The 13,727-nt window shown below is 31.8% G+C and overlaps 1 protein-coding gene across 3 annotated transcripts; it reads right to left on the reverse strand.

Moving 5' to 3' along the window:
• Positions 1 to 806: 806 nt before the first annotated feature.
• Positions 807 to 5,628, reverse strand: LOC107950227 (uncharacterized). 3 transcript variants are annotated; one of them, XM_016885041.2, is made up of 4 exons: positions 5,243 to 5,628; positions 1,487 to 4,080; positions 1,139 to 1,386; positions 807 to 1,014 (listed from the first exon to the last, which is right to left on the reverse strand). In XM_016885041.2, the coding sequence occupies exons 2-4, from the start codon at positions 3,935 to 3,937 to the stop codon at positions 969 to 971; spliced, it is 2,745 nt and encodes a 914-aa protein (XP_016740530.1). In that variant the 5' UTR covers positions 3,938 to 4,080; positions 5,243 to 5,628; the 3' UTR covers positions 807 to 968. The 3 variants fall into 3 exon arrangements, with proteins under 3 accessions (XP_016740530.1, XP_040946198.1, XP_040946199.1); XM_041090264.1 differs by lacking the exon at positions 5,243 to 5,628 and adding an exon at positions 4,879 to 4,988; XM_041090265.1 differs by lacking the exon at positions 5,243 to 5,628 and adding an exon at positions 4,902 to 4,920.
• Between the last annotated feature and the right edge of the window lie 8,099 nt (positions 5,629 to 13,727).

A 13,727-nucleotide genomic window follows, 5' to 3' on the forward strand; every position in this document is an offset into this window, starting at 1 on the left:
GGCGTCACGAGATTGAATAGTGGAAAAGGTCACGACAAATAGTCAAATACCCTAAAAACAATATGCAGGAATGCATTAATGGTAAAAAAAAAAAACTCTGCCTACACTAGGATTATGTGTGTGTGTGTATATATATTCAATGGCCTCAAGCCCACACAAGGAAACAGAGTAACACGTCAAATGACTAAACAAAATCAATGAGAGGAGGTCACATGGAATTTGAAAAAGTTGATATTTCATTCTATTTCAAAGGGGGTTAATTACATCTTATAAGTAACCGAACAGAGTAAGAGTGTGAAGCTATCATCAGCTTGAGCTGACATAATCTAAATCACCATTTATCAATCAATCCAACTGCAATGTTGTGATTGATTGATAATACCTGATAAAAACACCTAACCAACCAACATGGATAATAACCGCAAATTTTTGCTGATATTTCATGCTGAGCTTGAAATTGCCAAAGAATTCCCATTTAGGAATGCCTAATGTCCTTTGCCATCCCTATTATTTCTAGCCAGCTTGTAATCACCTACAAGTGCAACACAGCTAATCCTACAATAGTACAATCAACCATCCAAAGGAATTGACATGTACAATCTAGCCATTGAAGTGAATGGCCCTAAAGTGACGGATACTGGATATACTAAAGTGTTAGAACTCAATGAATCAAAATTTTAAGAAAATGGTTCAAAAAAAGAACCTGGAAAAAAATCCAGCAAGTACTGACGATAAGGATTCAGTTCCTTAATGCAAGAAAGGCACCATCAAGCATGCTGAAGTTCATTGGTTAGGAGAAAAGCAGATAGCAATATCATAATTCCTTGATTATATGCACACTTACACTGATAGAAACTTTTGCTCATACTACATCAGTCATTGCTTCTTTTGTCAAAAGTGAAACAAAATATGACGACCTGAAGCTCAAAGGGAACCTGTCCCTGGCTTTCACAAACGAGCCTTGTTCATTACTTCTTATTTTTCATCGGTGATAGATATCTCACAGACCATTGCCTAACCAAAAAACAGAAATATATATGATATATAATTCTACCTTTACACTTATTTACATCATCATTCACATTAGTGAAATTTCTAGACCCTTCCAACTGGTGAAATGGGTGGATATGAGACATACCTAGCAGGGCCCTCTCCCTCAATTTGATTAGGTTCATTTGTTCCATCATTTAATATGGTTTCCCCTAAAGTTCTTTCTTCATACAAGGGAACTGATTCTGAAAGCTCAAAGTGGTTTCCACTATCCCAAACAGCTATACAAATCGAAAATGCTTGCATAAGAGAAAGCGATGAATTGAACTCAACTGAATAGATACCGTCATTGAAAGAGGCCAAGCTGAAAAAAGGCATGTTGTCTTGTGCACCTCCCTGTTAGTTATAAATTAAAACAAAGACAAGGTTCAGTTGACATTTTCTACTATAGTATAGTGGATGCTTTAGATGATTAGAATAGGATCGAAAATCATACCTGAAAGAAAAGTTCAAATTGATTAGAAATTGAAGAACCTCTCAAAGAACTAGGGCGCTGGTTGCATTGGCTCTTATTAGACAGAATCCTAAGTTTGCAACCCAAATCCCAGCCACCGCAATCACATGCTCCACCAGATTTCCATCGTTGGATCAGTGATGAAGGTTCGCCTTTATTTGGCAGGCTATGTACACCACTTGGAAGTATGACTGTAGCATTAATGTTTCGAACACCCTCAAAAGAATCCTTTTTCCCGGAGTTGAGTTCAAGTTTTATGTCTGGCAGACACTCTTTTGATGTGGCCTCAGGCAAGCTCTGACGCTTATCAATCAGATACCCATCTCTGATTGAATTTCTGCTGTTCTTTTTTGGGATCTTGACAATAATAGCTGCCTGCTCATCATTTGGCTGGGAATCAGATGCTTGTGTATGTGCCTGTCCTACGTCCAAGGTAAGAAGAACAAATTCTCTAATGCTAAATTGATCCACATAGTTTGGCCTGGACAAATGAGAAAACTCAGAAACAGAAACCTTCATCTGGGCAACAATTTTAGGGGCACAATCCTGACCTTTGCCTTTTCCTCCTTGATTTATCCACATACCGTTCTTTTTCCTGACTTCTTTAACAGCAAAGAATGTGTAAATGCATCCATAGTCACCCTTACTTGAAGAGCTTAACATCTTCACTGTAGCAGCAAGGATATTACTCTCATTATCAACAGCGAATGTGAACAGAGGTAACCCATTCTTTACTTGAACTCTGAGAAGAGCTTGAACTGCTGAAGATCCGCACTTTTTGTTCAGTGCTGAATCATTTACCATTGTGCTGGTTGTGTCTGATTTCACTTTTGCTGGCTGCATAGTCATAGTTGAATGTCTTGTCCGTTCTGATGACTTACAGCCACCCTCTGTTATAATTGACTCCTGTAATTGATTGGTAAAACTGCGACAGTTCACTGCCTTTGGTTTCAGAAGCGGCTCTATTAGTCTTCTCAAAGGGCTGGACCTTGCTCTGCTTTTAGCATTGAGTTTATCACCACAAGAAGTATCAACACCAGAAGCAACAAGATTCTCTGGCTTGGTTTTGGCAGAACTACATGTTGAGCTCATCTGAGGCATAGAAGAGGCCTCTTTGAGGCCAGAACTTTTGCCTGTCTTACCCATGCTGAAGCTAAAACGACGGAAAGGTGAAGTGCTTCGAACTTTTTCAGATGCAACCTTGGGTACTTCTGTCTCTAATCCTTTGCAAGCCTCATTTGTAGCAGAACTTGTGTTTGTTGCATGTATCATTTTTTCCTCTAGATTTCTGCTTCTGGAAGAACTAATTTCTACCTTTGCTGCACGAGGTACAGATTGAGATCTCTCTGATTTAAAGCCATTATTATTTAAATCTACCAAACCCATGGCTTTAATCTGTAAATGTTTGCTACCATCAAGTTCAGAACGCAATGGACCTGAATGATAGAAACTGGAACTAAGCTCACCACGGCGAGCCTCTTTAAATGTTTCTGTGAAGGTCCTCTGCCCAGGTTCTGTTTCCTCTTTACACAACTTCGTTGTTAAATCAGAAAGGTTAGCTGCTCCTGAATGGTTCATTTTGGCTAAATCTCTAGGCAAAAGGAGGACAACTGTGTTCCTTTTTTCAGTGACATCTTGGTTAGCCCCTTTTCCAACAACTTCTTGATATATCTCTGCCTTTTTCATAAATTCACCACGTTGGTTCTTCATTTTCACCTTCTCACATGATGCCATGTTATCTTTTACCCCACTTGGCACAGTTACACTTTCTGAAACAATCTTTGGGAGCATTTCCCTTCTCTTGAACTTGTCCGGCTTGATATGTGGATTACTTTTGCAAGAGGATTTTTCTCTGATGAATTTTTCTTGAACAGTGAAGGTGCTTCTCTGGGTAGTCTTGAGATCTTGAAACTTTCCACCACTTTCCCTAGAGGGCTTGACAAATTGCAAATGGCCCTTTTTGGGAACTGACATTGGATGAGATTCCAGTGAAGGTCGCTGTAACCTTTGATTACCGGGAGAGCAACTGTGACCTGTGCTTGAACGTGCAGATGATTCATCTGTTGATAATGAGGAAGAAGTGTTGCTACTGGAAAGAGAAGAGATGCTAGTTCTATGTGAAATCTGTTTATGGCTACCCTGCCATTTTTCAAGACGCCCCCACTCAAGGACCCCAACATTTAAAACTTTCTCTTGAGGTTTTTTTGCTCCTCTCTCCAGATAACTTGGTAATTTTGACATGTACTTCACAAGCTCTTCTTCATCATTTGCCTTGATATCAGCATGTTGCTTTTTATGCTCCCATGAAGATTCAGGTGAGACATCTTTTCCACCTTTGGTAATTTCTGGATGAAGATCGGTGTGTGACAAGTTAGGCCTTTCTGGTTTAAACCTGCCTTGCATATTTGCCCTCCAGCTTGCTTGGTGCAACATGGTCTTTACAGAAGTTCCAAAGGATTAACCTCTTGAATTCCGTTTGAGCTCTAATTGGCATTCCATAGTCTGTATAGGTATTAACAACCTCAGATCCCTTTCAGCTGCACAGTTTGATTCAGTTCATGATCATTCATACCACTCTGGACATAAGAAAAAACATTATATAAGAATATTATAGAACCAGATCAAATTGAAAACAAAACAAGTCAATCACATGCATAGTGGCATAAGATTCTTGAAGCAAATGTTGGATGAAACTTTAGTAACTAGAGCAACCAAGAGAACATAACCCCTAAAGCAACAAGCATTGATTCTCTTAACATTGATGAAGTTGTGGGATATCCCCACAAGCAGCAATGTTTATAGTATTGAGTATTTAACTAGTCCTTACCCTTTAATAGCTAAACATCATTCAAAAAATGGCCAAAACTAAAAGCTCTTAACCCTTTTTGCAATATTATTATAACACTAAATAAACTTAGCATAAGCATCCCCGAACACTTAACAGTTGACATTAAAAATACTAATACACCAATAGAATGAAGAGCAGCAAATGCCAAAACTAAAGATTGCAACAAACCAGTTACGCCATAAAACTTATTTCTCAAATAATATCTCCTAACTCAGTAAGCACAAGGGTTCCAGTCAAATTTGTTTCCTTCTGAGTACACCATAAATCAACCACAGATTGCTATGTGATTCCTAGCTAAACAATTAAAATCCATGCACTTTTCTTTTAATACTTTCCAGACTATGCATCAAAAACTAATTCACAATCACCAGAGCTCAAATCACTTAAAAAAACAAATTCACTACAAAAGTAGACCTCTAGCGAACAATTTCCGCTAAATGGTTCTAAAAATCTTATTAAAAGTGAACGAAATTCTCAAAAGTTTAAAGAGCTCAAGGTTGATAAATTGAAAAAGGGCGGTGAATACAAAATTGGAACTGAAACTGAAACCAGAGAATCTTGATGTACAGTTTGAAAAGAACCGACAGTGAACTAAAAACCTCAGCTTATTCAAACTCAAAAGCTTCTATGAACTAAAAACCTCGTTTATTTCACCAAATCAATCACACGCGATTTATTTTCTCTTTTTAGAAAAATAATAATTTCTTTAAAGAAAGATTCACTTCACTTTATCTCTTTTCTCTTTTAGGAATCCAAATTCTAACAAGTGTCCAATGTTTATCAAATCATTCTTTACAAAAAAGAAAACAAAAGAAATGTACTTGTTAACTTCAACACTCAACAGCATTAAAAAATTTCCCCGGGAACCAACCAGAAAATGAAAAACATACCGGTCCGAGTACTGGAAAATGCAGAACGGAATCGCCGTCAGTAACGGAAAACACCAACGCCTAGGGGAAGAAACGCCACGTTTCGGCCGCGCATTGGACAGTAAAAAAAGGACAAACCAAAGAAGATCAGAGGCGAAAAACGAGAGATAAAAACGCCAGAAACAATGATGAATCTCCTCGAAAACAAAAACAAAAAAAAAACAATATAGCTTTTATAAAACAAAAATTTTCACTTCAAAAATCCCAAAGCACAAAACAAAGTCGCAGCCGAAGAGAGATTTATTTATTTGGTTTAATGGCTCGAAGTGTAGACTAAAGACAGTCAAAGCGAGCCGAGAAAGTGGGTTGGGATAGTTTGTTGCAATTGATTAATGTTTTTTTATTAAAAAAGGTAGTTTTTTAATCGGACAGTTGTTAATGGAAGATTTATGAGAAATGATTAAAATCAAATGGTCACATCAGATCAGAGAGATGGGAGACGGGAGAGGGTCATGTTCGGGCGGGCCGTACATAAAAAAGCTTGTATACGAAAGTGGTGGGTCCACCGCTTGATTAGATCTTATATTTTGTGATCGGCGTCATTATTGATTGATGAACGGTGTGATGGAGTTGTTGATCATCTGTATATATGGGAGTTCTTCCGTCTTCACCATTCTGAATTCTTTCCGACTTAGGGTGAGTTTAGATACGCGATTGGTTGTAGTGCGGTGCATTTAGTTTATTTTTTGTCTCACGTTACAGTATTGTTACAATATCTAATTTCACCGCCACCGTTGTTTTTACACTAATCGCAGGTAAATGCACCGCCCATCCAAACTCACCCTTAGATTAATTTCTATAAAATTTAAATTATTTTTTTATCTATATATAACTTATATAATTTAAATTATTTTTTATCTATATATAACTTATATATAAGTACAGGCATGTCAACTGGAAAAAATATTTTTAAAAAAATTATATTATTAAATTTACATTTAAAAATAATTATGATATTTAATTTAAAATTATTAGTTAAATAAGCTTAAATGAAATATAAGTTATGAAAATTAAAACATTGAAAAATTATAATGTAATAAAAATGGTGAGAATTATATATTTAAAAATAATTAAAATTTAAATTACAAAAATAAAATATAGAAAATACATTTGTGATAATTATAATTATAATTTACAAGTATTAGTTAAAAATGTGCTAATTTTATTATTGTAAAGTAGAGTTATTATTTAAATAGAATTTTAAACATATTAATTACCACTTAATTAATTTGAGTTAATTATATTAATTAGTTATTATTTTGAATAATGTTACTTTGCATTAATTATACAGACTAAAACTATATTGTATGTTGAGTATGTTATATTTTAATTATTATTTGAAATCTTTTATTATAATATTTGAATTGTGATAAGTTAATACAATATTAAATATGTAAAATAATGTGCATGTGACATTAAAAACTAGTAAAATTTTCGATACAATTACAATTTAAAATTATTACAATTTTTTAAATACAATTTTAGGAGTAAAGGATGAGCTAACATTGTTCGAACTCGTGTCAAATAAGTGTTTAATAAATATTTTAACGATCGCTCCAATAAAATCAAGAATATTTTAAATTATTATAATTGATATTGGAATTATTTTTATTTATAGTAATTTAACTTTTTACAAAAGTAACACAAAGCATATAAAAAATAAAATGGTACACCAAATACTAAAAAATCTACCAAATATAAAACTAGATAATAGAAATGAGACACTGATTTATGATAGTCTATAAAAATAGCTAATAGAATTGATTTCAAAGTTAAATGGTAAAATTAAATTAATTCCAAAATTAGTTAGAAAATATAATTTATTGAGTAAAGTATGTTTATAATCTTTGTACTTTTAAAAAAATTAGGATTTTAGTCTTTATATTTGTATTTGTATTTTTAAGAATTTAGTCTATCTACTTTTTAAATTTCAAAATTCAGGTTCAGCTATTAAATACTGTTAAAAATTTTTTTGTTAATTTCAGGCTAATACAACATGCTTTTTTAATTACATAGCTATCAAGTGAGTAGTTTTTTTTTCAAAATGTCACAACAACAATTTTAACTAAAAAATTAATTATGTTAATAGTTGGACATAATTTTAGAAATCTAAAAAGTAAAAGGACTAAATTTCTAATTTTTGAAAAATGCAAGGACTATATGCACATTGTAACCTTATTTACTATGATTAATAGTGGATCTTAATTTTTATTTTAAGATTATAAAATTGATGGGTTCTTGGTCTTATTGCATCATGAGTTCTTCTACTTAAGCTTAGTTTAGATGGGCGGTGCGTTTAGCTCCGGTGATGTTAAAAATAATAATTGCGGTGAGATAGTTACTGTAGCAGTGAGATTAGAAACAGTGGTATGGTGTGTGTTTGGATTCAAACACAGCTGTAGTAGTGATGTGAGAATAGAAAATGACTATTAAGGATAATGGTGAGCAAAACTCTATTCGATTTGAAAAAATTGAAAAAATCTGAATTTTGAATTAATTGAATCGAGTTATTTGAATTATTCGAGTCAACTCAAATGAGTAATTCGAGTTTCGAGTTTAAACTGAGTTAAATTTTACAATTCGAATAACTTGATTAATTCGAATAATTTGAATAACAGATTGGTGTAAATACCCTTTAGTCCCTATCAATTTTGAAAATGAACAAATTAGTCTTTCTCAATAAAAATTACAAAAAAAATCAAATAATTTTAAAAATTTTAAAATATTTATAAAAATTTCAAAATTTATATTTTTGAAAAAATTATAATAATTTAAAAAAATCTAAAGAATATATAAAGAAAGTTTAAAATTTTAAAAATTTTTCTAAAATAATAAATTTAGGACCTAAATAAGTTAATTAATAATTCAAGTTTATCATCCTAAAATATCTTATTATTATTATTTTGCTTTCACAAAGTTTTCAAATATATGTGGTTTTAAATTTATCTGCTTAAATATAAAATTAGTTATATTCTAACAAGATTTTAATTTGACGTGTTTAATTTTTTTTAATTTAATTCGAATAATTTCACTTGATTCGATTTGACTCAAATTTCATTTTACTCGTCTCGACTCGAAAAGAATTTCAAATCTAGTTAGGATGATAAAATAGAACTCGTTGACTCGATTAGCTTGAAATTTTTTCACTTGATTCGATCAAACGCTCACTCCTAATTAAAGACATTAAATTAGAAATGATATATGATAAAAGTTTTTAAAATTATTTTACTTTTATGAATTTATTAAAAATATGTGAATTTATAAATCCATTTAATAAAAAATTAAAATTTATCTTCCGATATATTATTAGAAATATTTTAATTAATTATATAATAACTATTTAAGTTCCCAAATCTGAAAACAAATAAGATTGAGACAGAAATTAATTTAACTTTCAATGATTAAAAAATAAAAAAAAAATAAAAGTATGAATATTTTTGTGAGTTAAAAATATTTTCTGCTTTATTGTGCTGGACTAAAGGTAAAAGCTCTAGTCAGTTTAAAGGCTGCCAGGGTGATTGAAACTAAGTTAATCGCACTATTGAATGTCATCCAAACATTGCATCAATGAGATCGGTAGGAGTTTTTTATGCCGACTGCACACAACGACGTTAATTGCCAGACCAAGGGAGGCCTTATGATTGTTTCTTATTTTCCCTGAAATGATACGATTTATAAATTTACTGTAAGATTAGAATTTTCCAATAGAAAGGGAAAATTAGAATATGTTTATTATTAATGTGGAGTATGCCTCACATTTTTTGGCCGAAACAAAGTTGACGTCCTAACGAGGTGACATGTTATGCAATTTTCTCATTTTCTTCTTGCAATTAAATTCTAATTATTTGCCCCAGTTAAACTCTGATTAGTGTAAATTATTTTAATATTATTTGACCTACGAATTTAGCCTATAAATAGATCTATTTCCACCCTAGAAAAATAACTCATAGCACATTTAGATATTAGCTTTTACAAGCTTTCAGAAAAATTTTGTGTTTACGTTTTGATGGTTCTTATTTCAGATTTCGAGTTTAGTTTTATTTCTATATTTGTACTCTTCATTTTTGCCGTTTTAGTTAAATTATCATTGCCCATAGCTTTTTATCCTCTTTAGAGAGATCTTTTCACGTAAAATATTTATGTTCTATCCTTTCAATTTTTTTGTTGTTTTACTTATTTGTTGCTTAATCGAGTTTATCTCTAATAATTAATATTAAAATTGAAATCAATTTAATTTAAATAATTTATCTTTTATTTAAATTCATTAAATATGTAAATTTAATAAGTTTTGAATTTAATAATTTTTTAAAATTTTTCATACTTCTTTTATTACCCTATTGTCTTAAAAAAAATCCATTTAGAAATAAATTAGTGCGACAGTGAGAATAATAAAAAGAGAAAAGGTTGATTTGTAATTATTACATATATTTTGGTAAAGTTGGAAGTGATGATTAGAACTATTATTTTCAAAATCACTTCTTACAAAGCAATAAAAAAAGATATTGTTGTCATCACATCATAGGATCTGTCTTTGTCTTTTATTCCTTTTTTCTTTCTACACCTTTTATTATTATTATTATTTCTCTTTGAATTCACATATTAATTCCTATAAATGATAAATGTACGATATTAAGCCCTCGATACTTCTATTTGATGTCAGCTTATTTTGTATTTTTTAAGTTAAATTTGACGATTGATCTTTAAAAAAATCGAATTTGACAATTAATCTTTTTAAAATAGTTGAATTGTTGTTTTTTAATAAAAATATTTACTAAAATGTTAATTTTTTAAGGGTAAATTACACCAACAGTTACTCAACTTCGGGGCAACTGACAAAACAGTCACTTTGGTTTCAACTCAGTCACTCAACTTTCAAAAAATAACAAAACAGTCACTAACGTTACCGAAAAATGACAAATCAGTCACCTACTAACAATTTCCGTTATAGACCTAATGATATAGGTAATGTGGCCAGTTAACTAGCAGGCCACATTGGATGTCCACAGTGGAAACCCACCCAATTTAATAAGAAATTAAAAAAAAACCCTAATAACAGAAGAAGAAGAAGAAGAAGAAGAAGAAGAAGAAGAAGAGGCTGTAAAATCCCTCTCAAAGTCTCCAACGCCCCCAATACAAACGACCCTAGAAACAAACCAGCAGCACCGACGACAGGTGCTCCGGCCACTACCACTTGCACCACCATTAAACTGGGTTAGGGTTTTCTTCCCCAATATTCTTCTTCTTCCCTTAGTTGTTGTTGTTGTGGATAAATTTCAACCTCTTCCAACACTTGCACAGCCAAATATATAATTCACTAATTTTTCTAAGGCTAAACTTTGTTCCACGGATAAACTTCTTTCTAAAATATTAAATCACCAGGAAAAAAATAACCTTCTCTGCCTATTTTTGGTCAATAACAAGGTTGATTTACCAATAAAAGCTTAATTTTTTTTATAAATTTACCGAAATGGGCCCGATATTTTATTATTTACCGGAATGGGCCATTTTCTGGCAAATCGCGTCCACGTCAGCGCGATGTCAGTGGACGTGCCAGGAAACCGCGGCCACGTCAGAGCGCTTTGCTGATATGGCAACAAATCGCCCCCTCGTGGACGCGATTTGTTGCCACGTCAGCAAAGAGCTCTGACGTGGCCGCGATTTCTTGACTTGTAGGTTTTTGAATTTTAGGGTTTAGAGTTTTAGGGTTTTTAGGATTTTTAGGGTTTTGGAGAAAAAGTAAACAGATAAGTCGCGCCCATGTGTACGCGCTTCTTTATGGAAACATCTGCCCTTGAATCTACAAATGTTGAGCATGCATTCACTGAAGTACTAACTCAAATACATCATGTGATCAGTTGAAAAGCACTCGAATGAGGGAATGATCAAACAACATTGCCCAAGGGACAAACCATCAATGTCGGCTCTCGGGATGATGTTTCAACTGTGAAGAAAGATGGCTGCTGTTCTGCATAATTGTTAGATGATTCCGAGTGTCCAAATTTGCTTCCTCATTAAGCACAAGCTTTCCTCACCGTGATCTTTCTCGAGATCTTTCGTTGAAGACAAAGAAATCACAGCATTCCAGGGATTTTCTTATAGTTTGTTCAGACATATCTAGTTTTAGTATTTTAAATGATTTTCATTGGTTGTGGAGAATAAATTTTAAATTAGCTATCATAATGTTTTGTATTTTCAAAGGAGTATTTTATGTAATATAACAGATAAATAGGGATAATTTAGGTATTATAAATAATTTAAATAATTTAGTGCAACTATATACATGAAATTTCATTAGTTGCACTGTTCACGCGTTGGGCAAGTCGCAGCCACGTCAGTGCGCTTTGCTGACGTGGCAACAAATCGCCCCATTGTGGACGTGATTTGTTGCCACGTCAGCAAAGCGCGCTGACGTGGCCGCGATTTTCTAGCATATCCCCTGACATTGCGCTGACATGGACGCGATTTGCCAGAAAAGGCAAATTCCGGTAAATAATAAAATACCGGGCCCATTTCGATAATTTTTTTAAAAAATAGGCTTTTTTTAGTAAATTGCCCCAATAGCAATATAGAAGTAATCAAAACAATTATTGAAGGCCAATAAGAAGAATAAAACAGGAGAAAGAGAGAAAGATATGGGTTTTTAGTATTTTATCAGTTTCTAAATCCTAATTTTGGTTTCAATTTCTTTTTATTGTCTTCTCCTTTCATTTCAAAGTGATTAGACAGAGGAAACAAATAAGGTGAAAAAGAAAAACACTCAACACAGAGAAGATGAAAAAAAGAGTTTTCAGATCTAGGTCTCTCTTTTCATCTTTTGCTTCTCTATTGTTTTTCTTTTTCAGATATGAGTTTTTTCTTTTTTTCTTTTTCGTCGTTTTCACGTGGGATGCCGACATGGAAAGTTAATGGGCCACCTCATCTTTCTGTTACGTCTGTAACAGTTGTGACTGTTTTGTTATTTTTTGAAAGTTGAGTGACTGAATTAAAACTTGAGTGACTATTTTGTTAGCTACCCCAAAGTTGAGTGACTGTTGGTGTAATTTACCTAATTTTTGAACATGATAACATGTATAGCAATCTACACGTACTTCATACTAGTTTTTTTTTTTAAATTTTTTATGAATTTTTAAAATTTTTTGTACAGTTTGAATTTTTTATTTTTGAATATTTTTACAACTTTTAAAATATTTTTTCAACATGAATACATGCCAACATCATTACAAATTTAATGTTTTAGTCAATATTTTCCTTAAAAAATACATTTTGACCTTTTTTGAAAGGTGAATAGCTAAATTCATCTTTTAAAAAAACTAAATTAATAAAAATGTAAATATGAAGGACTATATTTGACATTATACCTCTTAAATTATTAAACTTAAACTATGTGAAATAGATATGTGCAGCATACATAATGTCGTGGCAACATTATCTTATATAGGCAAATCATATGTGTAGTACTTGTGGATTGAATAATTAGAATTGATAATAGTTTCGAACTCAATCATTAAATAATCTCTATCTTCGTTCATAGTAAAGAAAAACATATGAATAATATAACAGTTAAAATATACTACAAGCCCTTGTACTTTTTGTAGATTTAGAATTTAATCCTTTTTATTTTCAAAATTTTAGTCTTTTTACTTTTCAGATTTCAAAATTCTAATCTAACAATTAACCTTATTAAGCTTATTTTGTTAAATTCACTTGTCCAAACCAATACCTAAACTATACCTTTTTCCCCCAAATTAGTACCTAAACCTTTTTTTGGTCACAAGTAGTACTTAAACTATACTCCGTTATCCAAATTACCCAGTCGTTAAAAAAAACCAATTGGCCAATCATTTCATGACACATTGCAATTCTTAATTTAAAAAATCCAGAAAAAATTGAATATTATTTCCTTAAGATTTTTTTTAAAGATAAACATATTCATCTCTTTTACTTTTCAGCCTAGAACTCTGGTGACTGAAAATTCAAGAACCTGTCGAAAAATTTATCCAAACCTTATTTTTTACGGAAAAACCCAGATTGTAGCAAGCTTCTTTTCCATTTTTAAACCTCGATCTAGATTCTTTTTCCACCTGATTCAAAATCTATATATTATTTTTCTTAAAAATAACTTTCATCATTTTTTTCTATATACTTTGAATAAAATAGTCAATGTTGGGTGAACCCGTTGGATCTGATAACCTGAGTGTAGTATATTCGTTTATAAACTTGTAATTTTTTCAAACAGATTGGTTAAAAAAACAATTCATGGATTACATGAATATACTTTGTATAATTGTCCTTATATGATTTTTGCATGTAAAACAAAATAGAAGCAAATATTGGCTGTCTAATATTTAAACTAATACTAAGCGGTATTACGTAGTCGGATCTTAATATAGAAAGACAACTTATATTAATAGATGAACCTAAACATGTACTTAGTTTAATTGAAAAT

Source organism: Gossypium hirsutum, chromosome D03 (assembly GCF_007990345.1).
Source record: "Gossypium hirsutum isolate 1008001.06 chromosome D03, Gossypium_hirsutum_v2.1, whole genome shotgun sequence".
Lineage (NCBI taxonomy): Eukaryota > Viridiplantae > Streptophyta > Magnoliopsida > Malvales > Malvaceae > Gossypium > Gossypium hirsutum.